Source organism: Eretmochelys imbricata, chromosome 17 (assembly GCF_965152235.1).
Source record: "Eretmochelys imbricata isolate rEreImb1 chromosome 17, rEreImb1.hap1, whole genome shotgun sequence".
Taxonomy (NCBI): Eukaryota; Metazoa; Chordata; order Testudines; family Cheloniidae; genus Eretmochelys; species Eretmochelys imbricata.
The window spans coordinates 1502428-1527362 of NC_135588.1; the positions used below are offsets into that span (position 1 = coordinate 1502428).

The 24935-nt window shown below is 53.3% G+C and overlaps 1 protein-coding gene across 2 annotated transcripts in view; it reads left to right on the forward strand.

The window, feature by feature from the left end:
• The window catches only part of SUPT6H (SPT6 homolog, histone chaperone and transcription elongation factor), a 43978-nt gene extending 21433 nt beyond the window's left edge, over window positions 1-22545 (forward strand). For both annotated transcript variants that reach the window (XM_077836331.1, XM_077836332.1), the window contains exons 13-37: window positions 246-344; window positions 1578-1707; window positions 1812-1962; window positions 2918-3072; window positions 4024-4219; window positions 4947-5086; window positions 5171-5288; window positions 6177-6253; window positions 7050-7185; window positions 7702-7839; window positions 8167-8334; window positions 8946-9073; window positions 10217-10424; window positions 10563-10710; window positions 11023-11165; window positions 12459-12599; window positions 13808-14003; window positions 14142-14380; window positions 15586-15699; window positions 16459-16583; window positions 17098-17210; window positions 19203-19280; window positions 19404-19570; window positions 20475-20653; window positions 21481-22545. In XM_077836331.1, the coding sequence (XP_077692457.1) occupies window positions 246-344; window positions 1578-1707; window positions 1812-1962; window positions 2918-3072; window positions 4024-4219; window positions 4947-5086; window positions 5171-5288; window positions 6177-6253; window positions 7050-7185; window positions 7702-7839; window positions 8167-8334; window positions 8946-9073; window positions 10217-10424; window positions 10563-10710; window positions 11023-11165; window positions 12459-12599; window positions 13808-14003; window positions 14142-14380; window positions 15586-15699; window positions 16459-16583; window positions 17098-17210; window positions 19203-19280; window positions 19404-19570; window positions 20475-20653; window positions 21481-21667 (3674 nt within the window). In that variant the 3' untranslated portion in view covers window positions 21668-22545. The remainder of the gene's footprint in view (window positions 1-245; window positions 345-1577; window positions 1708-1811; window positions 1963-2917; window positions 3073-4023; window positions 4220-4946; window positions 5087-5170; window positions 5289-6176; window positions 6254-7049; window positions 7186-7701; window positions 7840-8166; window positions 8335-8945; window positions 9074-10216; window positions 10425-10562; window positions 10711-11022; window positions 11166-12458; window positions 12600-13807; window positions 14004-14141; window positions 14381-15585; window positions 15700-16458; window positions 16584-17097; window positions 17211-19202; window positions 19281-19403; window positions 19571-20474; window positions 20654-21480) is intronic.
• The last annotated feature ends 2390 nt before the right edge of the window (window positions 22546-24935 follow it).

The window sequence follows — 24935 nt, forward strand, 5'->3', positions numbered from 1 at the left end:
TACTGTCAGGTTCCATAGCTTACTGGTACAGTATTGACTGTTCAGTGCACCTGTCCATTGGTCAGCGATCTGAAGCTGCAGCAGATTCTCCAGTTTGGAGTGTCCCAGAATCCAGGGACCCTGGGGCAGGGGCAGTTCCAGCTTGCAGCGGAGTACGCAGGACTCTTGCTGAGTCAGCCAGCACTGCAGGTGTCTAACAAGTGTGTCCCTATAAACACCATGCTGAATACACTGTTCCTCTGTAGGGGAAGGAGAGGATGCAGAAGATGAGGAGCAGAAGGGGCCCGAGCTGAAGCAGGCATCCCGCAGGGATATGTACACCATCTGTCAAACCGCCGGACTGGGTAAGGGCTCCTGCCTGGTGAGTCGTGATGAGGTGGCTACAGGCATGGAGTGTTCGGCATTAGTGCATCATCAGGTCTGGGAGTCGTAGCCTCTATTTAAAATTCACTTGGTAGTTCTGGTTAAACTCTAGCATCCCTAGGAGTGAGCATGGCTCCTGCGGTGCTACGTTTTTCGGCTCCGTAGGGTCAAGGTTACCCTTCAGGTTTCTCTTGGCCTGGGCGACTCTTCGGAGCACATGAAGAACGAATACAATGACCACACAGTTACAAGTTAAAAAAATGTTTTATGTATTGTAAGTGACATGCACATACTCATCCACACAAGCTGAGAGAGCCCAAGCAATAGCCAAGGCCGTATTTGTACTCACATGCCAAAGGTACTGTGCAGTCTAGTGGATCTCTCAACTGGTGAGCATCGATAGAGGGGTGATTCCTGCGCGGGTCTCCCTTCAGGGGCTTCCCACTTTAGCCCAACCAGGGAACCTCTTTTATCTTGTTCTGACCATGCCTTCTGCTTGTGTAGGAGGTTCCAACCCCCCTTTTCCTTATTTATACTTCCATACCCCAAAACTTTGGGGGTGCCCTGCTTTTCACAGCCTGTTCTTAGTTCCCCTTTATCTTTTAGCATCTTAACACTTACATCAACCTGTTTCCAGGGTAATCTACAGTGAGAACAGAATTTTCCATTATGTTCCAATCAGGTGTCTTGTGGTCTGGATGGGTACATAGGGACATATTTTCCATAACATCCCCTATTGGCACATCCTTCACAGTAATCTTGTGGGCTTATTGGCATAGGGTCAGTCTTAGGTCAGTCACTCATGTCAAGTCTCCTTTCGCCTGAGGCCTATGGTGGCTAAGCTGAAATCTTACAGGCCTTAGCCTGTAGGCCTTGCTTTACAGCCGTGCTTTACTTATATACCTAATACATACTCATCACTCCTAAATACCTGTCAGTCTTATACACCTATAAGCCTATCCTACTTCTGTCTGTCATCACACAGTGATTCCATAGGACGTAGCATGAGTTCCCCATGACAACACCACACTTCAATGATAAAATGAACTCATTGGCTGCAGAGTGGAGGCAGGTGTTCAACACACTATGGCATACTGTAGCAGCTGCCCTCACTCAGAGGAGCCAGGGCCCTGTCTACTGGATGTGGGTGGGTGGTTTTGATCAGCATTTGCAAAGATGCACTTCCTTGTGTACTTGTGCATTCTCTGCTCTAGACGGCCTGGCTAAGAAGTTTGGTCTGACGCCTGAGCAGTTTGGAGAGAATCTTCGGGACAGTTACCAGCGTCATGAGACAGAGCAGTTCCCAGCAGAGCCGCTGGAGCTGGCCAAGGATTATGTGTGTAGGTCAGTGTGCAGGTGCCGCCATGGATGGGCCTTCTGGGATGTGTGGGGAGAGATGCCATCAGGCACTCTCACATCCTGTGTCTTGGCTTTGTTGCTCTTTTCAGTCAATTCCCGACCCCTGAGGCTGTGCTGGAAGGAGCCCGCTACATGGTGGCCTTGCAGATAGCCCGAGAGCCACTCGTCAGGCAGGTCTTGAGACAGACTTTCCAAGAGAGAGCCAAACTCAACATTGCACCGACCAAGAAGGGTAAAAAGGTAAGGGAGTGGAGCACTGCTCCCATGGGCGTCGGCTGGGGTTGGGCCACCCGGCGTGGGTACCTAGAGGCAAGGAGTTACGGTCACTCTTGCATGGTTCAATAATGGGCGTGCTCCTTCTGCCTCGAAAGGGAAGTGCTGAGTCCAGCCCTGGTTCCATTCTTGGGGCAGTGCTTAGGGTTTAGCGTCTGCTGTGTGCTGAAGCCTGGCTTGGGGAAGGCTGGATGAAAGCCACCATGGCAGCTCTGAGACCTCTCTAGGGGTGTGTAGTTAGGGTCCGCTCCTGCTCCTACCTGGTCATTGATGGGGCATGAACACTTTGGGGGTGTGAGAGGCCAGTGTGGGGTTTACCCCAGGAGTTCGTCAGCATGCTGCAACTCAGCTTTAACTCCCACCATTTCATGGCCTTGAGCTCTTGCTGCCAAGACGCTGACACCATCATTTATTCTCTGGGAGGGCTAGGGGCGGTCTGTGAAGTCCTGTTCAGACTCTGGGGAAGGGCAGTGCAACTTGGCAGGCATTGAAATCGGGATCTCAGAAACCCGCTTTTGACCTTAAGGCCTGGTCTATGCTTGAATGTTAGGTCAACGTTAGGTCAAGTCCCTCCGAGGTTTGACAGATCCCCACCCGAATGACGTCATTATGTCAACTTACCCCAAGTGTAGACACGGTTAGGTGGATGGAAGAATGGTTCCATCAACCTACCTACCATCGCCTGCGGCGGGGGCTGTGTTCCTGCATAGCTGGGGAACCCCCTCCCGTCGGTGTAGGCTGCACCTATGCTATTGGGTTATGCCACCACCACCAGTATAGTCCACTTGGTGTCGACATGGCCAGGCTGGCTCCTAGTGTGTGTGTGTCGGGGGGGGGGGGTTGGGCTTGTGCCATGCCCTCATTACCCAAGGCCCTAGGGCGCTGACTCAGCGGTGTCTCGTCTCCTCTCTCCGGGGGGCAGGATGTTGATGAAGCCCACTATGCGTATTCCTGCAAGTACCTGAAGAACAAGCCTGTGAAGGAGCTGCGAGATGACCAGTTTCTGAAAATCTGCCTGGCTGAGGAGGAGGGGCTGCTGAGCATCGACATCAGTATTGACATGAAAGGCGTTGAGGGGTGAGGCCAGCTCTGGCCAAGCATTCTCCCCCCTGCGTCCCCGTAGCCTCGGAGTCTCTTTGACGGCCCCCACTGTCACTCTTGTCCTGCCAGCTTCCTTGGCCCCAGCTCACATCCCCCTGGTGCTCCATCGTGCAGTGGAACCCTGTCCCCTCTCCAGGGCAGCCAGGTTTGCTGGCACAGGAGCAGCTGAGATAATGCTGTGGAATGAGGCAGGGCCATACGTATGGATCCTGGTATCGGGACAACAAACGGAGCGAGGTGAAAGACGAGGCTTATCCCAACAGACACCCCTTAAGTGCAGCCTGTGGAGCCATCCTCCACTCCCTCAGAGAGCTGGCCCAAGAGTATGGGAACTCCCCAGTGCAGCACTCCAGGTGTTCCAGCCACCAGTCTGCTCCTACTTCTGGGCCCTGCTGGTCTCTGCAGGCTGCCCCTCATTATGCAGGCTTGGTGGGGGCTTTGGGTTTCCAGGCAAGTTGCTAGCACAGCCCTTGGATGAGTAAAACCAGGGCCCCTTTGTCTGGCAAGCTGGCTAAGGGAACATTGGGAGAGCTAGCTCCTCCCTCAGGCTGACCGACAGGGAGCTCCCCGGCCCTGAGGAGCCACCACGTCACTGCAGCACAGGCCTCTGCCAGCCATAGTTGAACTAGGAGTACGGGCAGGAGCCGGCCATAAGTGAAGAGACCCCAGCATGACCAGAGCAGCTCAGCCAGGGGGTGACAGCCTAACATCCACCCTTTCCTGGAGCCTAGCCCTCAACAGCAGGGAAGAATAGGCTCTGCTGCAGCTGAAACTGGGCATGGCCTCTGGGGACCTGCAGCACTTCCACATCTGCTTTGGGGATCCAGACGTCTCCTGTGTGGAAGGCTGTTGGGCACCCCATTTCCAGAGGCCCAGGCAGCTCAGCAGGAGCTGGCGTGACATCCCCTCCGTCTCTCCCCCTCACAGGTATGGTAGTGACCAGACGTATTTTGAGGAAATCAAGCAGTTTTATTACCGGGACGAGTTCAGCCACCAGGTGCAGGAGTGGAATCGTCAGCGCACAATGGCCATCGAACGTTCCCTCAACCAGTTCCTCTACGTGCAGATGGCTAAAGAGCTGAAGAACAAGCTGCTGGTTGAGGCCAAAGAATACGTCATTAAGGTGAGAGGTGCTTGGGGCCCATGCTGACTCGTCACCTGCATTCTGGACCGGGCTGGAGTCACACTCAGAGGTTACAAGTGTAGGAGGCAGTCCGGGGGAGAGTCCTTTGACGGGGGTACATGAGGATAGTGAAAAGGCAGGAGGAGGTTGGGGATGGACCCACGGGAACATCCGTGAGTCAGTCTCATTCCATTCCCTGGGTAGAAAGGAAAGAAAAACATTAGATACAACTCTAACTGGCCCATTCCGGGGTCACCTGTACTAGGATATTCTACCCATCAGACCTTGCAAATCAGGGCGCTAGTCCTTCAGTACCGAGAGCACAATGGACAGTAGGTCCCTGGAGGATGCCCGGTTCTGTGCTGAAGAAACAGGAATCTCTTGGTGCTTAGGGATCCTGACTGCCACAGCAGTGAGCAAGGTAATTCCTTGGCTCGAGAGTCAGATTCCCCGGGAACAAGATCTTTTGCTTAGCGTGCTGGGAGCTGCTGGCCTGTGAGGTTGTACAGATCCTAGCTGGGAGCTCTGGCCCCAGAGGAACACCCAGTAACTGGCTGTCCTGGCTAGAAGAAGAAGCATCTCTAGCGTCTGTGCCTCACCCTAGCATCATGCTCAGTGCAGGGTGCCGTCTGCACCTTGCCCAATGGAGGCCCGTATGCCTGATGGGATGTGAAGGGAGAGGAGATTGGCTTTCTCCCTCACACCCCTCCCTCTTCCTGTCCTTCAGGCTTGCAGCCGGAAGCTGTACAACTGGCTAAAGGTGTCTCCCTACCGTCCAGACCAGCAGGTGGAGGAAGATGACGATTTCATGGATGAAAATCAGGGGAAGGGAATTCGGGTGCTGGGCATTGCATTCTCCTCTGCCAGGTATGAGGGACAGGGTGGCTCCTGAGTTTACCTGCCATACTAGCCTGTTCCCATCGCTTCAGGGGGACCCTGTTTGTTTTGCAGAGACCACCCCGTGTTCTGTGCCCTGGTTAATGGCGAAGGCGAGGTTACAGACTTCCTCCGGCTGCCACACTTCACCAAAAGACGGAACGCCTGGCGGGAGGAGGAGCGGGACAAGAAGGTGAGCTGGGGCAGGGTCTGTATTTACAAGCTTATTACTGAAGTGGGACAGTGCACGTGGAGTGCAGTCAGCAGGAAGCGATCCCTAGCATGTCGGTCAGAGCTGAGTCTGAGATGTATCTGGCCGCATCCTGCCGATGGATCAGAATTGGGAGCAAAGCTATGTGCTTGTGAATGGAAGAGTTCTGGAATAAGCCCTAGGATCAGTGAGTGAAGAGGAGGGGGCATGTTCTGGCTGGGTGAGAGGGTCGTTTTTGGAAAGCGATCTCTGCTGCAGACCAGATCAGTGTGGGCTGTAAGGCAAGCAGTGCATGGGGGCAGGGACAGTCCCAAGTTTGCAGGTGGGATTGCTGAGGAACCCTGCTCGCTGCACTGGGAGCCTTTGGAAAAGGCCTGTCTGACTTCTGGAAAGGCCAGAAACAGGCCTTGCTGTCCATTAGTTACAGATGGTCTGAATTGGTCCTTCTGCCCCTTTTGGAACTGGTGTCACTGCTCCTGTGTACGTTGTGGTATTCGAGCTGCCATTTCAGGGCCCTTCGCCTCTGCCCCGCCAGCTAGCAATAGGCAGCATGGCTCAGTGGAAATCGGGAAGGGCTCCCGGCTTCTATTTCTGGCTCAGTCTCCCTGTAACTCTGTGAGCAGGTCACCTCTAACCTCTCCCCAGTTGAGCCAGGGCTGTCTGGGAAGGGCCGTGAGCCAGTGCTTTGCCCCGCTCTGGGTTTTGTCTGGCGGACCTTGGTGGCAGGTCAGTGCCATAGGTAGGTTTGAGGATTTGCCCTGTGAAATGGGAGCTCCGCAGCCTGGGACAGGTGCTCAGCATGTGGTACTGGGAAGCTCTAGTAACTGGCCTGTTTCCATGGAGCCTCTTGCTTTCTTTTCTGTGCTCCAGGCCCAGGATATCGAAACTCTGAAAAAATTCCTTCTGAACAAGAAGCCTCATGTGGTGACAATTGCAGGAGAGAACAGGTATGAGTGATCTCTGGCGTCCGCTTCCCGCCCCGCCGTCCCTCCCCAGCCATTCGTTTTTCTTCCTCCTCCCCATCCCTTGCCACCTGTCCATGTTGCGCCTGCCACGGGGCGGGACTCTGCTGCTGCTCCTACAGCAGATCCTACCGAGTGAGGGGTTGGCTCTCCACTCTGCAGTGCTGATGGTACGCCTAGCCCCACGGAGGCGGTATCTGTCACTTGCTTCTATCCCCCTCCCCAAGTGAAAATGCTTGTCCCAGAACCCAGCTGTCTCCAGCATTGCACAGCTGAGCCAGCCTGGGAGAGCCCTGCTGCCCTAGAGCAGGGTCGGCCACACCTCTCTCGCGTGGGCCGTGTGGTAGTGGGTGGCTTCAGTCCCATTGCTAGTGGTCAGCTGGCCCCTGCAGCAGAGTGAAGAGACCTTCTCCTTCAGACCAGGCAGAAGGGGGGAGCTCGCACTGCCCAAGTGTCCATGTTTGGTGGTTGTATAGCAAAGGCTTCCAGGGCTCCCAGTCCAGCGCCTTTCACCAGTAAGAAAGGACTAAGCCCCAAAGTGGGCTCAAGACGCCCCAAGAGACCTGCTGTGCATCACTCAATTCACTGGCTGGCTTCCGATTTGGTGCTTTTGACTGACGGAGCCTCTTGCTGTTAGCACCTACAGCCGATGCTCAGTTCAGAGGGGCTGGGAGCTGGGGGTGTGACATGCCCACCACAGGAGCTGCCTTGGAGATCAGTGTGATTTGAGTGTCCAGCTTTCTTGTCTTCCTCCCCATCCCCCTTGGCCATGTCTCCCCAGGGATGCCCAGATGTTGATGGAGGACGTCAAGCGGATTGTGCATGAACTGGATCAGGGGCAGCAGCTGTCTTCCATTGGGGTGGAGCTAGTGGACAATGAGCTGGCCATTCTCTACATGAACAGCAGGAAGTCAGAGGTAAAGCACCAGTGCATCTGTCCTCCTGTGCTCCTCCCAAGTGGCCTGCCTTTCCCTGGCCACTGGGAGGATAACCCATCTCACTGAAATCCCACCACCTCAGGCAGGCTGGAGGTCTCTGCTGCTGCATGATGATCAAGCCTTGGCTGAGGTGCGTCAGGGTTTGGGGTTGGAGGAGCTTGTGAAGGGATCCTGCTGGGGCTGACTGAAGACACATGCACCAGGAGACTCAGTGGTGGGTACCGGGAAGGTCTGGACAGAGCTTTGCCCACTTTAGCAGAAGGGAGTTGCTGCAACCTAGCTAATATGGGGAGGAACTGAACAAAATGGAGCTAGAACTATCCTCTCCTCCTTTCTCCTGGAGTCTTCGCTCTAATTGTAGAAAAGCCCTGGGAGCCTTTGGACCTATCCCCCAACCTGCCCTGAGCGCTGAAAGGTGCTTTTTTGAGTTGGTGTCACTTGTCATTAATGCTAGCAGCCATGGGAGCCTTGCTCTGCTTCTCTGATCCTCTGCAGAATGAGTTCCGGGATTACCCCCCTGTGCTGCGCCAAGCTGTCTCCCTGGCTCGCCGCATTCAGGACCCCCTGATCGAGTTTGCTCAGGTCTGCAGCTCTGATGAGGATATCCTGTGTCTGAAGCTTCACCCTCTGCAGGTAACTGTTCCTTACAGGGTTCTCAGTCAGAAAGAAACAAGCCTGGGAATCTTCAACAGCAGGAACAGGCCTTAAGCTGAGACAACATGGTGTCCACCTGTTCTAGGATACGTCCAACTAGCGCGACTCCTCCCTGCTCCCTTTCTCTAGAGAGCAGTGCTCATCTGCCTTGCGGCCTTAGACTAGTCTTGGTCTCCAAGATAAATCTCCACTTGTGTTGAGCCTAAGGGAGGGGTTACACCTGTGAGGGCCAGAGTCAGCCCAGATTTGCTTTTGAACAGCATTGTGTAGACCTGCCCCATGAGTGACCCCCTTCTCCCTTGGCAGGAACATGTGGTGAAGGAGGAGCTGCTGAATGCCCTCTACTGCGAGTTCATAAACCGTGTGAATGAGGTGGGAGTGGACGTAAATCGGGCAATTGCTCACCCTTACAGCCAGGCCCTGCTACAGTATGTTTGTGGCCTGGGGCCACGCAAAGGGACTCACCTGCTCAAGGTAAGAATGGAGCTGTCTCAGCTACCCCACAGCTGACGTTACCTTAAAGCTACTCTGTGGAAGTCCGCATCATGGCTGCAGCGCTGGGAGGCACAGTGTCCGGGCCTGTGCTCGTGGTGTGTCTGACAGCACTGTCCCCATGGGGCCCAGAGAGTGGTTATCTTACTGCTAGTGAACTTGGAGCTGCATATGGGCCACTCTCCCAGGTGTTGCTAGAAATTCTCAGCAGATCCATCAATCCCAGAAAATTCCTGAGATGACGGTAGTGTCCGACAGGTATCAGTGTGCTGTGGTATCAGGACACTCAGCTGCTTTCGGAAGCACAAAGTGAAAGGCCAAGTACTTCGCCTCGTCCTGAGAGGGGTGGCAGTCCTGCCTGCAATGTGGTGCTGATTTTAGATCTTCCCTTCGTGTGGCTTTGAAATGCTTCCTGTATAGCAAAGCAAGGACTAATGCGACAGGAGTAGGGTGGCTGTACCAGATACTCTCTTTGGACCCCTCACTATTCAGTCTGAGGCCTCTTTTTCCTTGCCTGTCTTCCATCGGGGCTGGGATATCTGTACCCTCCATGTGCTGAGTTGCAAAGCTAATGCTAAAATCTCCTCCCTTAGATCCTGAAACAAAACAACACAAGGCTGGAGAACCGGACTCAGCTAGTCACCATGTGTCACATGGGACCCAAGGTCTTCATTAATTGTGCTGGTTTCATCAAAATTGACACAGCATCGCTGGGTGACAGGTTGGTATTAGGTGGTGCTGCATGGGTTTAGTACTTGAATGACTGGCTGAAAGGGATTCCATTCTGCCGGGACAGTATTCCTAGGCACTTCTGTGCAGCAGCCTTTCATGTCCAGCCAAGTGAGTTTATTACTGGTTATTAATCTGACTCTCTCTAGGCCAACTCAACCTAAACTTTCGTGTGAGCAGTACAGCACGAATTCTCTGCCGTGATTGGGAGGGTCCTTTGTGGTGAAGAGAAACCAAAGCAAGAATCAGTTCTTCCCTAGTTAGTGTCTTTGTACCTTTCACCACACTTGCCCACGGACCCTTTCGTTTAGTGCTGGTCTCGCGCCTTGATTTATTTTTAATGCTTTTTTTTAACAGTCCCAAACCTGGGGCAGTAGCACAGCACAAGACTGTAACTGGCTCTTAAACTGGAAGGACGATTGTGGGAGTTCGTGTGGAGAAATGTACAGAGATTAAAAATAATGTTGTTAACCAAAGCTAGTGTTAAATAGAAAGCGTGAGGGCAATTTGAACCTGATTCTAATCTCTGGATGGCCTCTGGGCCGGGAACGTGCTGTGCTCACTGGGCTGCTTCTTTCTTTATCTCCCCTGGGCTTGGAAGAGTCTGGGAACAAACAGGACAGCCAGGTGAACTCTTCAGCCTTGCTCCCCTCCCTGGGAGTTCTGGCCTTGACAGGACACAGACCCCAGGAATGTGAATGCGGGGTCTCTTGGGCTGAGACAAAGTTTTGGTACCTCTGAAACAGTTCAGTGCAGAGGGTTGCATTGTCAACTAGCCACACCTGACTAGTATGAGATAGCAAATTATAGCCACAGCTTCCTGCTACAGAGCACAAGCTCTGATGTGCAATACTCGCTTTCAATCAGACTGGCCAAAGTGCACGGTAGCAACCAGGCTATGCCCAGATGATGTGGGTGGCCGCAGGCTGCACTCTGCCCTTCTCTATTTCATGTTCATTTAAGAGAATTCTTGTTCATTTAAAGCAGCTAAATTTTGCGGTGAACTGTGAAAGTGAACAGCAGCAACTCAGCAGCAGCATGTTCTCTTTAGTCATTTTGCATCCTCTGGCTTGTGAAGGCATCGCTGGCCTCCTGCAGAGTTTCCAGTTTGATGCATGTGTTTGAATTCGTTTAGCACGGATTCCTACATCGAGGTCCTAGATGGGTCCAGGGTCCACCCTGAAACCTACGAATGGGCAAGAAAAATGGCAGTGGATGCCCTAGAGTATGATGAATCAGCAGAGGATGCCAATCCAGCTGGCGCTCTAGAGGAGATCCTGGAAAACCCAGAGCGTCTGAAAGACCTGGATCTTGATGCCTTTGCTGAAGAGCTGGAGAGACAGGTCTGTGCAGGGGAAGGGAGAGGGGGTGGAGCTGCCTTTCAGCCCTGAACTCTTGGGGTTTGATGGCACAGGGCTGTTCTAGCATGACCTCTATCCTACATGGGACGCAAACATTAAACCATGCCATTGCACAAACAGGGTTACGGTGACAAACACATCACGCTGTACGACATCCGAGCTGAGCTGAGCTGCAGATACAAGGATCTGAGAACCCCGTACCGTTCTCCTAACACGGAGGAGGTCTTCAATATGCTGACCAAAGAAACACCAGAGACCTTCTACATAGGTATGTCCCCATCTACTTGGAGGGCTCTATCAGTTACAGAAATGCTCTCACAAGCTGCACCAGGGAGTGGAGGTCTGTGAGAATGGCAGCTATGTGAACACTTACTGCGTCGGTGCAAGGTCTACAGCTACTTGGTGTGCTGCAGAACCACACTGTTCGTGTTGCACTTGACAGCCTTTTATGGAAGGCCCACCCGTAGGTACGGGAGTACTAAGTAATCCAAGTAGCCTCCAAGAGGCCTGCGTGGCATCCCATTCAGGGCACCGTCCAACCCTTGCATGTGCCTGATATACTCCTGTTTCCTCTCCCCAGGTAAAATGATCACCTGCAACGTGACTGGGATAGCCCATAGGAGGCCCCAAGGCGAAAGCTACGATCAGGCCATACGGAATGATGAGACTGGCCTCTGGCAATGTCCCTTCTGTCAGCAGGATAACTTCCCGGAGCTCAGTGAGGTAAAGTGATCGGGCTGCTCCCGCAGGTGCCGTCTCCCGGCAGGCTGCTCAGATGTGATGCTGCCCCCGGAGCATCCTGTAGGGCATGCAGTACTGGAGGGGCCTTCTGAGAGAGGAGACTGCTTCAGGGCAGGGATTGTGCCTCTCGTGTTCAGACAGCGCCTAGCACAGTGGGCCCCCAATCCCTACTGGAGCCTTTGGCTGTAAACCTAATAGGAATACTTACTTCTGCTTCTGGAATTGCCTCTTTCTAGGTCTGCTAGCACCACTTAGTTGCTGTGCGAGGGTTGCCCAGTATATCTGACTAGGTGTGACATGGGATGGGATCTTCAGCCTTAGCCAGTCGGTCACCTTTTCCCTACAGATGTTCAGAATGGGTTTGTTCAGAGTCTGGACTTTTCTGTTTTATGCAGAGAAGCCGCCTATGGGGTGGAGAAAATAAGCTGATTTCACCCCCATTGTCTCAATTTAAGAGCCAGCACAGACTCCCTGCTCTTAGATGGGGTGGCATTTTTGGGTCCTGCCTTAAGAGTGGCATATTCCAGCCTTGATAGCCAGGACGCTGGGTAATCAGCAGTTCCCATGGGACTAAAGTGGAACCCACCCCTTGCTGTGGAGTTGTACTTCCGAATTCAAAGGGACCTCAACGCTTGCAGCGGCGTGTAGGGTGCAGACATGGCAGGCCCAGCTGGTACAGGCATGAACAGCAGCGTAGACCGTGAGGCATGCAGAAGAGCATCCTCCGTGCCTGAATCCCAAGGGTCCGGAACCTACGCGCCCTTTCCACACACCCAAGCAGGGCCTCCCTCATCTACACTGCAGCTTTTAGCAGCACAGCGTCCCGCTGCCTCCCCACTGCTGGAGCATTTCACTGTCGTGCAGCTACAGGCTGCAGTCCCAGGTGCGGACACAGCCTCCCTTTGACTGCGGCGTGTGTTTACGTGTGTTGTGCCTGTACTCTGCACGCTGCGGTAAGTGTAGACAGAGCCTAAGCGTTCTAGCCTGCCTTGTTGCAAAGCAAACCTGCCTGCCATGAGCCGAGCGTTGCTGGCATAGGAATGCTGCATGGATCGGTTTCAGTCAGTCAAACCTCCGTCTTTTAATTTCTCCGAAGCTGCTGCAGGTTCTCCAGTTTGCTGCTATGGCCAGTGTGTTACAGAACTTACCCCCAACTTGCCCTGGCACACCCAGGCCCCTGCTTGACTGTGTCTCTTGTGTCTGACTGTATTGTACTTGTGCTGCCTTCAGAAATTGGTTTCCATGCTGAGTGTCTTATTCCTTTACTTCCTTAAGGTTTGGAATCACTTTGACAGTGGCTCCTGCCCTGGCCAGGCTATTGGGGTGAAGACACGGCTGGACAATGGGGTCACTGGCTTTATACCAACCAAGTTTCTCAGCGACAAGGTGGTTAAGCGGCCAGAAGAAAGGGTGAAGGTAGGAGAACAGAGTGCATCTCCTCTTCCAGCTCCTGATGGGTGTCTCTAAAGAGCTGGTACCAGAGGCTCAGAATCCTGCTCATCTCTCTGCCCCCATGATATCCCTGCAACTGCTCTTTCTCTTGTGGGCTCTAAATCAATAGTGAATCTAGGTTCTTGTTCGCTTCCTTCTCCCAGACTGCGAGTCTCCCTTAGCTGCTGGTGGGAACTGTGTGAATCAGTTAGCATATTACACTGTGCAGGATTTATTACAGTCTGAATGAAGTCCAGACCCTGGGAGGCTGGAAGGCATTCTAATGAGGAGCTGACCTTTGTTTCCAGCTTTCAAAATAGCTCAAGGAGCGGCTGCTAGATTCCAGGAGGGTCATTTTCCCCTCACTCAGGGTAGTTTCTCCTAGCTGAATCCCTCTCTCAGGGTTATTTTTCCTAGTTGAATCAGTTTCTGTGGCTTGTCTGAGTTACTTGGTCTCCGTCAGAACGGGGACCTGGGCCCTATTGGTAGAATTACATGGGTATAGAATGCAGATGTGCACGTAATTAAAAGAGAAGGGTTCATCTCTGTGCTCTCCTTTGGGATCCTTGCTGAGGGAATTAGCGTTTAGATGAAGGACTATCCTGTTGAGATCTGAGGTCTCCTAGCAATCCCTTTTAAGAGGACACTGTCAACTTAAACACATTTAAATGGACTACCTACCAGATTCTCCTAGAGCCCCTTTAAACACCATGACCTGGATCTTTAAAATGTTAAGGGTTTTTCTGCTCCCCTGTTCATTTAGAAGGGTCTTTTGGACAGGCTTGAAAACGTGCTCCGCCCACCACCCCATCCTGTTATGTGTGCACACCTGACTGCTGCTTGCTCTCTGTTCACTTCCCCTTTCAGCTCCGAGGCACTAGGGGACACCAGCAACAGAACAAGGAAGCTGACTATGCAAAGGGCTGTGAAATGCCAAAGAGAAAACACTGGAGAAGAGTCAGATTCTCCTCTAATCCCTTCCAGGTCTAGTCTTCTGTAGGGTCATTGTAACAGTGGTAGATAAACAGCTTTCAGAGGGATATCTAATCATTATTTTCAGGTTGATGTGTCCCTTTAAATACTCGAGGTAAGCCTACCACACCTGGTGCGGCTGTGATAGGTCACTCTCCAAGTGACGGGTGCAGCATGTGAGTTGCACCTGCTGACTAATCCAGTCTGCCTCTCCTCTGCAGGTAGGAATGACTGTTCACTGTAGGATCATGAAGATAGACATTGAGAAGTTCAGTGCAGACCTGACCTGCAGGACATCAGACCTGATGGATAAGAACAATGAATGGAAGCTGCCCAAAGACACTTACTATGACTTTGATGCTGAGGCAGCAGATCACAAGCAGGAAGAAGACTACAAGAGGAAACAGCAGCGCACAAGTGAGTATCCCTTCTCTAGGGCCCTGAGAACCTGGGGCATGGATATTCGCAGTCTGCTCCAGGGAAAAGAAATGGGACTGGATGTTTCTTGCAATGAAACTGCTTCTATGGGAATGCTAACCGCCCACTTGTCTACAGCATACATCAAGAGGGTGATCGCTCACCCGTCATTCCATAATATCAGCTTCAAGCAAGCCGAGAAGATGATGGAGACCATGGACCAAGGGGACGTGATCATCCGGCCAAGCAGCAAGGGGGAGAACCACCTGACTGTCACCTGGAAGGTGAACGATGGGATTTACCAGCATGTGGATGTCCGAGAGGAGGGCAAGGAGAACGCCTTCAGTTTGGGCTCCACCCTTTGGATTAACACAGAGGTAAGAGTCGGTGGAAGCATGACTGGGGACGTGAACCTGGTGGAGTGAATCCCAGCCCAGTTAATGGGAGATGAAAGCTGACTCAGCGTGGAGGGTGGGCACAGTCACCCCAGAGGAACTGCTGAAGGATTGAATGGTTTGGCGTTTCGAAGCCAGAGGTGGAAGCAGAAGCTGGGGTGCTACCACTCCTGGCTTGCAGAAGACGTTAGTACAAGTTGGCCATCAAACCAAAACCTTTCCTAGCTTCATAAAGCTGGGTGAGAAACATGGAACCGGCCATGGACAGCCTGTGAGGCTGGGAGCCGGATCCTGAGGGTTTACTCTTCTCACAGGTGCTTCCGGACTGTGTGGGAGCAGCTTCCAGTTTCCCTCCCTTCCAGTTCCTGAGCGAATGCTCGGCAGCCAGCCTCTCTCTTCAGATTTTAGAGTAACTGGTGGCTCTGTGTAAAAGAATCCTAGAGATCAGTGTTAGAAGAGCCCATTAGCTAATCCAGTTCAGTGATTCTCAACCTTTTCAGGTCGCTGTGACTCCTTATCTGAAGTGTAAAAAACAAAACAATGCAGCCCCATTACATTTATTTTCTAAAGTTGTGAGGGGAAAATGGATCCATGAGAACAGTGCAATGCCTGTGCAACTAATCTGTTGTGTGTTTCAGGAGGCTGACCGAGAATACTTGACCTTGAGGAGTCAGGAATGAGATTTTTCCTTGCTTTAGATTGTTTCCAATGCCTCATGACTCCCCATTGCCTTTCATGCCCCCATCCCTGGGTCGGTTTCAACCCATCAGCTGAGAAACCCTGATCTAGTCCAACCACTGCAAGACAGTTTGCTGTGCTCCATTTGCTCCTTTAGTCTAAGGAACAAAGTGCTTCCCCCCCGAGCTTGTCAAATAGAATTGGGGTCACTGTTTATCCCTGAGACTGAAAGGCACTGAGCTGCCCACCACTTGCACTGTGCACATTAATCCTACAGAGCACGTGTCTAAGGGAGTGGGCCTCTCCAGGGAGCCAGGACCCTTGCCCTGCCCTCCGCTGCAGACGGGCACTCTAGTCACCCTGTGGTGCCTTCCCCTGTAGCATTCAGGGTTAAGAGGGTCTGAGCCCCCAAGGCCCAGGCGTCGCTCAGCGCAGCGGGTTCAGTTTTGCCTCTGGAGGTTCAGGAGTCAGACTTGGAATAAAGTGGCTCTTTCTATGTTCGTTCCAAGGAATTCGAGGACCTGGATGAAATCGTCGCTCGCTATGTCCAACCAATGGCGTCTTTTGCTAGAGACCTGCTGAGTCACAAATACTACCAAGACTGCAGTGGTGGAGACAGGAAGGTGAGCCTCCCAGAGGGGCTGCTGCAGAGCTGTAAGAAGCAAAGCGCAGGAGCAGCTGGCTGCCCCAGATCAGTCTCCTGGCCTCTGTGTGAACACGAACCACTGAGTTCAAGTCCGGGGTAAAATAGAAGAGGTTCATGTGTTCTGACCTATCGCACAGTGCTTGTGTTGGTCACCTCCCCGCTTTGTGTCTGGGGGAGCTAGCTTGGAGCGGTAGAACCAGCAGAGAGCCTGGGCTGGCTTGCTGGGCCGGAATGTCTGAAGGGCTTTGTCACTGTCTACGCCAGGGAAGGGAGGACAGCCTGACAGTGCTTGCACATCACAAAGGCATGGGCAGAAAGGCATCTCTCCCTCTCTAGCTCTGCTGCTGCCCCACTCTAGGGGAAGGGCTCTCAGATGGGACATGAGTGCCCTAAAGCGGGATAAAGGGATGCTGCTCCCCTCACACCATTGCTTGAAGACTTGTTTGCAGCACTGACCTAAGTAAGCACGAGAGTGTCCATCTGGACCTCCCAGTTGCTTCCACCGAGTGGTTACAGCTGCCAGCCCTACGTGCCATACTCAGCATTGTGAAATGAGCCCTAGATGAAACCGCTGAATGCTGTTTGTGCCTGGACACTGCCATGGGGAGGGGTGGGCTGGGTGGAAGCCAGCACTGCAGTGTTCTGAGGCCATCAGCGCGCCCCTGTGAGTCCTGGTGCTGCCCCCAGGCTGCACAGGGCATCTCAATGGAGTGTTTCTCTCTTCCCCTCTAACCAGAAACTGGAAGAACTTCTAATAAAGACCAAGAAGGAGAAGCCAACCTTTATTCCTTACTTTATCTGTGCCTGTAAAGAGCTACCTGGCAAATTCCTTCTCGGATACCAGCCTCGAGGGAAACCGAGGTCAGTGGTGCATGTATGTTTGGTACAGCTGGCTGTCAGTCATTGCAGGGCCTGGACCTTTGCTTATCCCCGGCCTGACTTTTCTTGGGCTCTGCTCTGGTTCAGTGTGTAGCAGCAGCCCTGACCCCTGGGGTTTGGTCTGCAGGTGCCTCACACATGTAGTCTCATCAGGTTGGCTGCTGATGCCTTTGACCAGGTGGCCACCATGAGCCATGTCCCACCCCTCGGCAGGGGAGAGTATGGATTCCCTTTGAGTATCCTCAGCAGTCCGCTAGCCATTGGCATTTCCTGAGTCATGGCTAAGTGTTACTGGGGCTGGGCTGGAAGCTGATGGAAGGCGGGTGGTCCCAGCAGAGTCTGTGGGTTCCTTTCTGATGCCCCCATCATCTTAGTACCATGTGCCCCACCCATCTTTCTCACGCTGTGTTGGGAGGAGCTGGTGATTGATTGCCAGCAGTCGGTAAAGTGTGCCGCAGTGCAATGTGCTCGTCTCTCCCCCTTCCTGACCTTACAGGATAGAGTATGTGACGGTAACACCAGAGGGATTCCGGTACCGGGGACAGATCTTCCCTACAGTGAATGGGCTCTTCCGGTGGTTTAAGGATCATTATCAGGACCCAGTGCCAGGTGACCCCCAAATCCTAATCACCAGAATTGTTCTGTCCTGCAGGAAATCAACTCGTGGGGCAGACTAATTAAGGGCTGGCTCATGCTCCATGGATAGTCTAAATGGAAATGGGATCAAGCATCTGTCAGCAATTAGTCAGATGTGCAGTTACAGAGCTGCTTCCGGTTACAGGGACTTGTACAGCCAGACACACACACACACACGATCTGCTGTCTGCCTGTATGTCAGCTCTTGCTCTGCCTTGCAGAGAAGTCTCTCTCCTGTGTTTGTGACTCATTCATTGCACCAGAAAGGGTCGGCGTCATCCTTGTGACTGTGCCACAGGGCTCAGTAAGAGAAGCTGGGCTGTGAAGCTCTGTTCTTTAAACATCCATGGCCTTGCTGATTGTAAACAAAGCTCAAAAACCACAAAGTGAACTCGGGGATCCAGATGGCTCGGGAGACCTACTGGAATGTCGGAAAATCAGAGTTTGATTTTGGTGACGTTCCAGACTCCCTGTCTGTTGAAATACAGAAAGGCTCCATTGATCTGAATGTGGGAAATGTTCCCAAGAAAACCAGATTAAAGTGCTTAGCTTTGCTTTTCATCCGCATAAACGAATGCTGTTTAGAAGGAATCTGTCTGCCAGGCAAGCAGCATGGTGTGGGCTGGGCCTGACCATTTCACTCTTATCTCTGTCCCCTACGTACCAGATGCTCTTTATTCCATTGTCCCTGTTTTTGAGCAGAGTAGCACCTTGCCACAAGAATTTTGCTGGGATCTTTTAAAATCCTGGGTAGTAAGAACCCCCACTCAGATTTCAGAATTACATACTATGACAGGTTCCCCCCTCCTCAGCGTGTCACCTGGAACTGGGGTACCACTGAGCCCCCCGACCCACCAGCCTGGGCTCCCACTCACGCTGTGATGCTGTGACAAGCTGCAGACACGCTCTCGGTCTCACACTTTCACCAGCACACAAGTAGGGACACACCCAGCTGTAGTAACATGCAGACAGGCTTTGTGACTAGCCCCTGCACAGGAAGGCTATACAGCTAGGGCACTTACCAGCTTCCCAGGCATGCACACCCTGTCTGGAGGGTAAACGCAAAATTATATTGTCTTGCGTTGCACAGAGAACTGTACAGCATAAGCTCATGAAATTTGCCCTCTCCCTCAATGTGGAGGAAGATATGCAACAGCTTTTTGTCCCCCCAGTTATGATTTCCACTCACTAGTTTTTGACAAAACAAAACAAGTTTATTAACTCCAAAAGATGGATTTTTAAGTGATTAGAAGTGATAGCAAACAGATCAAAGCAGATTCCCTTAGTAAATAAACAAAACTGCTAACTGAGCTTAACACAATAGATAGGTGGGATATGAATTTGCAAATTCTCACCCTGAGTGATAAAACAGGGTGGCAGATTCTTAAGGTTTTCCCAGGTTTTCATACACAGGCTAACAATCCCTCTAGCCTGGGACCATCACTTCCCACAGTTCAGCCCTTGTTCCTCAGGTGTTTCCAGGTTTGTTGTTGTAGGGAGACTCAAGTACCCTCATGATGTCATTGTCCCCCTTTTATATCTTCTCCCCACTTGCTGGAAAGCTCTTTTGCTGTGATCTGGTCAAACCGCTCCCATGGTGTAGTGCTATCTCGGAGAGGAGAGGTTTCTGTTGTACACGGTTCCTGGGGTAATCCTGGTGCTTGTGTGCCTTTCCCCAATGAGCCATTAACATTGTTTGCCCTTTTTACTGTTGTACCTGAAAGGCTGCTTGTGGGTGTTTTCAACCTCACAACGTGTTTCAGTTACACACACATAGCCAAACTTCATAACTTCACACACGACGACAGCGCATACAATCCAACAATATTGCTGTTTAGCAGATCAAGACTTTCAGAATGACCCCTCACAAGGCAGACTTTGTACAAAACATATTCTAATTACATGACAGTGATGAATATTGGGGTGCCAGGGTGTCACACATACTCCTCTCTCTTGTTTCACAAGGTATCACCCCGAGCAGCAGCAGCAGGACCCGGACCCCCGCCTCCATCAATGCTACTCCTGCTAATATTAACCTAGCTGGTGAGTACCGGCCTGTCTCCTCGGTCAGATCTGTGGAGGCTGACTCTGAAGCTAGTCCCCAGACCAGAGTCACATTCTCTTCCTGTGTCTTCACTTCTCGGAACTCGGTGTTTTCTCTTCTAGATCTGACCCGAGCCGTGAACGCGCTGCCACAGAACATGACCTCACAGATGTTCAGTGCCATTGCCGCGGTGACGGGCCAAGGGCAGAACCCCAGTGCCACGCCTGCACAGTGGGCATCCAGCCAGTATGGCTACGGAGGCAGCGGAGGGGGCAGCAGCGCGTATCACGTAGGTGTATCTTGAGTAGCTGAGCCAGAGGGGCAGGAATCAGAGCGCGCAGCAGCCTGTCCCTCCTGGAAGCGCCGCCCTCCTCTGCAGCATTAGAGACTGGCTGTGCAGGGGACAGCACAATGGGCTGCACGGATACCCAAGGGCAGTACAGAGCTGCCGTGGTCAGCCAGCGGCCTAGCTGCAGCATTCAGCCCTGCTGTGCAGATTCCTGGGCCTTTTTCCGTGTCCCCAGGGCCGGGAACATGGGAAATGCAATGCTGGCTGCGAGGAAGGTGTGCCTGGGGTTGGTTGGAACCCAGTGGTGAGTGAGAGGGACACGAAACCACATGATTGTGCTTCAGTATCGGCAGCATGGAGCTGCACATGAAAGGGATTAGCTATGAAAATATGTGCTGAGCTTGCAGGGCTTTCAGCTGGGAGGTGTGCAGGCAGGCAACACTCCAGCTCTGCCTCATGCCCGAAGGTGGCCCTGGACTCTCCTCCCAACCCGCCACTGAGCAGTTCCCCGTGTGCGTCTGCCCACTCGACCCACTGTCTCCGGCTCTCCATGGCGGCAGGAGGGGCTTGGCTTGGTTCAGTGCAGCAGATGCCCCCTGCCCCCTTGGGGAGCTCTCAGCTAAAACCCTCCTCCTTGGGGTAGGCACTCTGGACTTGACATCTGGGGCCTATCGCTCCCTGTTGGAGTCCCCACAAAACCCTCCAGTGGTGCTAGGCCACGCCCTGAGGAAGGCATGGCGGCTTAGTGACGTGTAGTGAGGACCTGACCCTGCCTCCTGCCCTTTGTGTGGCTGCTCGCTGGGTAAAAGGTGAGGGAATGTGCTGGGCTCTGGGCGTCTGTCTAGCCTTGCTCCGGTGGTGCCCTGACCCTTGCGCTAGCCTAAGAGTGTCGGTCCTCCTGCAGGTCTTTACAACTCCAGCACAGCAGCCAGTGGCCACCCCTCTGATGACCCCCAGCTACTCCTACACAACCCCCAGCCAGCCAATTACAACCCCTCAGTATCATCAGCTCCAGGCCAGTACTACACCCCAGTCCACCCAGTCGCAGCCATCGTCCAGTTCCAGGCAGAGGCAGCAGCCGAAGTGAGTAGCTCATTCATGGTGCTGGATGTGTGCAGCTCTCTGCTGTCTTTGAGCCACTCTTGCCCTGAGCACAGTGCAGGGCCACGCAAGCGCGTCCCTGGCAGCAGGGGACAGGCTCTGCAGTAACTCTGCCTGCTGCCAGTAGGGGGCGTGCTGCACAGGCCGGGGGTGGCGGGGGCGGGACATTCAGCATGTGCACCTGGAGAAAGAGCTGCATGGCCACTGCTCAAAGGGCAGAGGAAGCGGTGTCTGGGGAGAACTGCGGCCGAGCAAGGGTGAAGAGCGTAGTCATGGCCCATCGGCTCTGGGGAAGTACAGTTCAGGCCGTGGTGCTGATGGGGGGTGTAAAGAAACCAGAGCAAGGAGCTGCGGGCTGGCCCCCTCTGACACTGTGGCACTGGATCAGGAATCGGGAACCCGTTCCTTGGCCAGGCGTAAGGGCGGAACTGACTCTGCTAAGGAAATTGGCCACAATGGGTCCCATTGACTAAAGGCCACTCTGCAGCTATGAGGAATCTGCTACCTCCAACGTAACTGAACACAGCCCACAGAGTTCTGCAGGCATCCTAGAGCCACCAGCTCAAGCTGCAGAGCCCGTGGGTCCCAGGGTCCCATCATGCCAGGCTGCACCTTGCTCTGAGTAACCGTGCTGGGGGAGGAAGTCTGCGTGGGCTGCCCTGTCACCTGCCTGCCTTTGAATAGGAGAGAGAGACTTTGGGGGCATCCAGTAGTGGCATCCTTCTGCGAAGGCAGCACCTGGGGAGGGAAACTGACCCTGTTGGGCTCCTGCTATTTGTATGTTTCACTTCCTGCTTTTGTCTGTGTAGGTCCAACAGCCACGCTGCAATCGACTGGGGGAAAATGGCCGAGCAGTGGCTCCAGGAGAAGGAGGCTGAGCGGAGGAAACAGAAGCAGAGGCTGACCCCTCGTCCATCTCCCAGCCCCATGATCGAGAGCACGCCCATGTCCATTGCTGGGGACGCCACACCACTTCTGGATGAAATGGATCGATAGGCCTTGGTGGACCTGACCCTTGACCTCTGTTCTTTCTCTTGGGAGGGGAAGGGGGAGGGAGAACAGCTGAGAACGAGTTCCCTTCCCTTCTCCACACAACTCCTATTTTATACTTCATAAAACTATGTGAAATGACACTTGGTGCGTCCACCCACATGAGCTAATATACGTGGCAGGGCTGGTATAAACACACACACAGATCAGAGGAAGGGATGCTGCAGACACCTCTGTGCACTAAACCTTGGTTCACCGTGTGGGAAGCTCAGCAAAACAGTTACAAGGGTCGAACGAGACCCTTTAGAAATGCACAGCGACCTGCTTTCACAGCCAAAGACTAGAAAGCAAACCTAGCTGGAAATGCAAAAGCTCTTGGCCTAGAGCGAAGTTTTATTTTGATCGTCATGTATTCTGAACGTCGCCCGTCCCCGTTCCGACCCACGGAACGAAATCCCGTGGGGGCTCGGACAACTCAACCCACATCCTCTGAAGTTTCTGCTCCTGTTTGCTTGGAGGCTCCTTGTATAGTGGGCTCTGCCAAACTCCACCAACTGCCCCAGCTGTATTTGCAAGGGTGTTCTAGCAGAGCAGCTCTGGGCTAGGGCTCTTGCCAGAGAGGGAAGCAGCTGTACCCCAGGCTCATCCTCTCCTGGCTTCATTTGGGACAATATTTATTCAGTTGGTTTTTAACTCGGACTGCAAAGCAAAAGCCTGGGTAACAGCAGCTTTTCCAAGAGTGAGCAAGACCTAAGGCACTGCAAGTGCAACCACTCCTGCGGTGAGGAGAATGCGAATCAGCCTGAAGTGCATGTCCTCTGTCATCCCGCTTAGCTCTGTCCACATGTAACCGAAAAGGGTGAATAAATAGTGTTTCTACTGAACACTAGTCTGGAGGTGTTCTCTTCTCATCCTGTGTTGCCTGCCTCTGCTCTCAACCACGGATTTGCTGCAGAAGCAGAGTACAGCAGTGAACCAGGAAATGCCCCTCGTCTTGTGTTGCCTGAGTTGCCTGGTGGGCTGATGCTGAAGAATATTTTGTGTTGAATGTGTTGTGTGGGGTTCTCAGCCCAGCGTATCAGGGCGACACCCCTGGCACTGCCCTCCCCTCTGTCCTAGCAGGAGCCAGGCAGGAGGCTGACGGAACGCAGGTACTGTCTGTCCTGGGTCAGAAGCAGCCCTGCCAGAGCTGAGGGCTCTGTTCAATACACTTCCCTGTATTTCGCCACCTGCCTTCTCCAGGAGGATTTTGCCTGGAAGCAGGATTTTTGTTGCTCTTGATCTGCTAACATCACAACCCGCTCCTTGAAGTCCCAGAGGGCTCTGCCCTCAGCTGGGAAAGGAGCAGACAGCTTAGGAAACAAAGGTCCTGTTGCGTGCAAATGCCCTTAAATAGCAAGAGATGCAGGAGACAAGAAGGTGAAGCTGTTCTCCCAAGGAGTGCAGGACCTGGTTTCCCTACAGCATATCCCCTTTGCTCCCCAGGGTGCTGGCCTGGCTGCATCCCTCTCCTTACCGTGCAGGCGGGCTCTGCTCGGGGGTAGATTAACAAGCATACTAACCTTACGCTGTTTGTTTATTTTGTTCAGTTCTGTATGACAGGAATTTGACTGTGGAGTAGCTTCCTGTGAAGGAACCTGCCAGAGAGCCATTGCGCTTCGTCTGGCCGCTCCTCCTGGCTGTCTTTGGTTTTAGTTTTTTCCCTTTCCATCAATAAAATTCTACTTTTGGGATGTCGATTGTACCCAGCGTTCTCCCTGCCTACTGCACTAACGCTCTCCGCTCTGTAAGCCACCTCCTGCCCTGCTCCGGGGATGCCAGGTTGTCATGGAGTGTGGGGGAGTCAGGGCCCTGCACCCCTCTTCCTGGGATTCACCGTGACACTCCGTCAGCCAGTAAACCGGAAGGTTTATTGGACAATAGGAACACAGTCTAAAACAGAACTTGTGGGTACAACCAGGACCCCTCAGTCAAGTCCTTCTGGGGGGCAGGGAGCTTAGACCCCAGCCCTGGGGTTCCCTGCGTTCCTCCACCCAGCACAAAACTGCACGCTCTCTCCTCTAGCCTTTGTCCAGTTTCCCTGGCAAAGATGTCACCTGGCCCCACCCCCTTCCTGGCTCAGATTCCAGGCTCATCCCTTGCTCTCCCCTCCCCAGTGCAGACAGTCCCCATAGAACTAGACGCCAACCCCGCTCCCTCCTGCGTCACACAAGTGTAGTTGCCCTGTCTCTGTTCTACCAGCACTTGCGTGGCTCTAATGATGGCATGGCCTGTAGACGCTCAAGGGGGCACGTCCCTGAGCTACAGGCCGTGGCAAAACATGCAGCAGGTTATGAGAAGTGTTAGCCGCTGCTGTAGAGAGCCTCCCTTTACTCTGCTGGGCCCTGTCGCTGGTTCAGGCTGGGCCGTTCCAGTTCCGCAGTATGCATGTTGCAGCCCGGATAACGATAACGCTCCTGCACCAACCTCTGCTCGGGCGGGGTGGGTTTGGTCTGATCTCCACAGGGGAGATTGGGAAGATGTGCACGAGCTGCTGCTAGTAGGAAATGGGAGCCTGCATTTCCCATCTTGTATCCCAGGCCCTCCTGCAAGTCGCGATCCCCTCCCACACCCTGCCTCCTTCCCCAGAGGAGGCCGCAGCCTTCTACGCTACATCGCTCCCGCTTGCACCCAGGACATCGCTTGAAAGACTCTGCCTAGCAACGCTTGGCTGAGCTCGGAGGCACTGCACTGTGGTTTTAAATGTCTCTCTCCGGCTAGCGCTCTGCCCCCTTGCACGCCCATGGCCGCTCAGTAGGGGTGCAAAGCTTTGGAAAGGCCGTTCCCAGGGTTAGGCTCGCTCTGAGCTGCACTGCTGTGGCTGAGTGACAAGCAGCACGCTTGGCTCTGTGGGGGGCCCATGGTAAGTAGGCTGCTCGCTTGTGATGTGTCTGGGTTCTCATGATCCTTTGTCCAAGGGCGGGGGAATGGCCCATCCTCTCCGGAGCAGGGGCTGGTCTCTTACGGTATTTGAAGAGTCCTGCAGGATGCGGTGGCAGATTTAAATCAGTATCTCCCCAAAAGTCTGAAACTAAACGCTCCTGTGCTTTTTGCTTTAGCATTGCATGCTCTGAGAGGCCTCCCTGCATGGACAGGCACACTGCCCTCCCCCAGCACCTCGTACCTGGGCCCTATGGCTGACATTGAGATAAGGATCATCTTGCCAAATGCTGGTTTTAAATGAAGGCTTTTTTAGTCTCCTGAGAGACTTGGCTAGAATGGCTTGCCTGGCTCC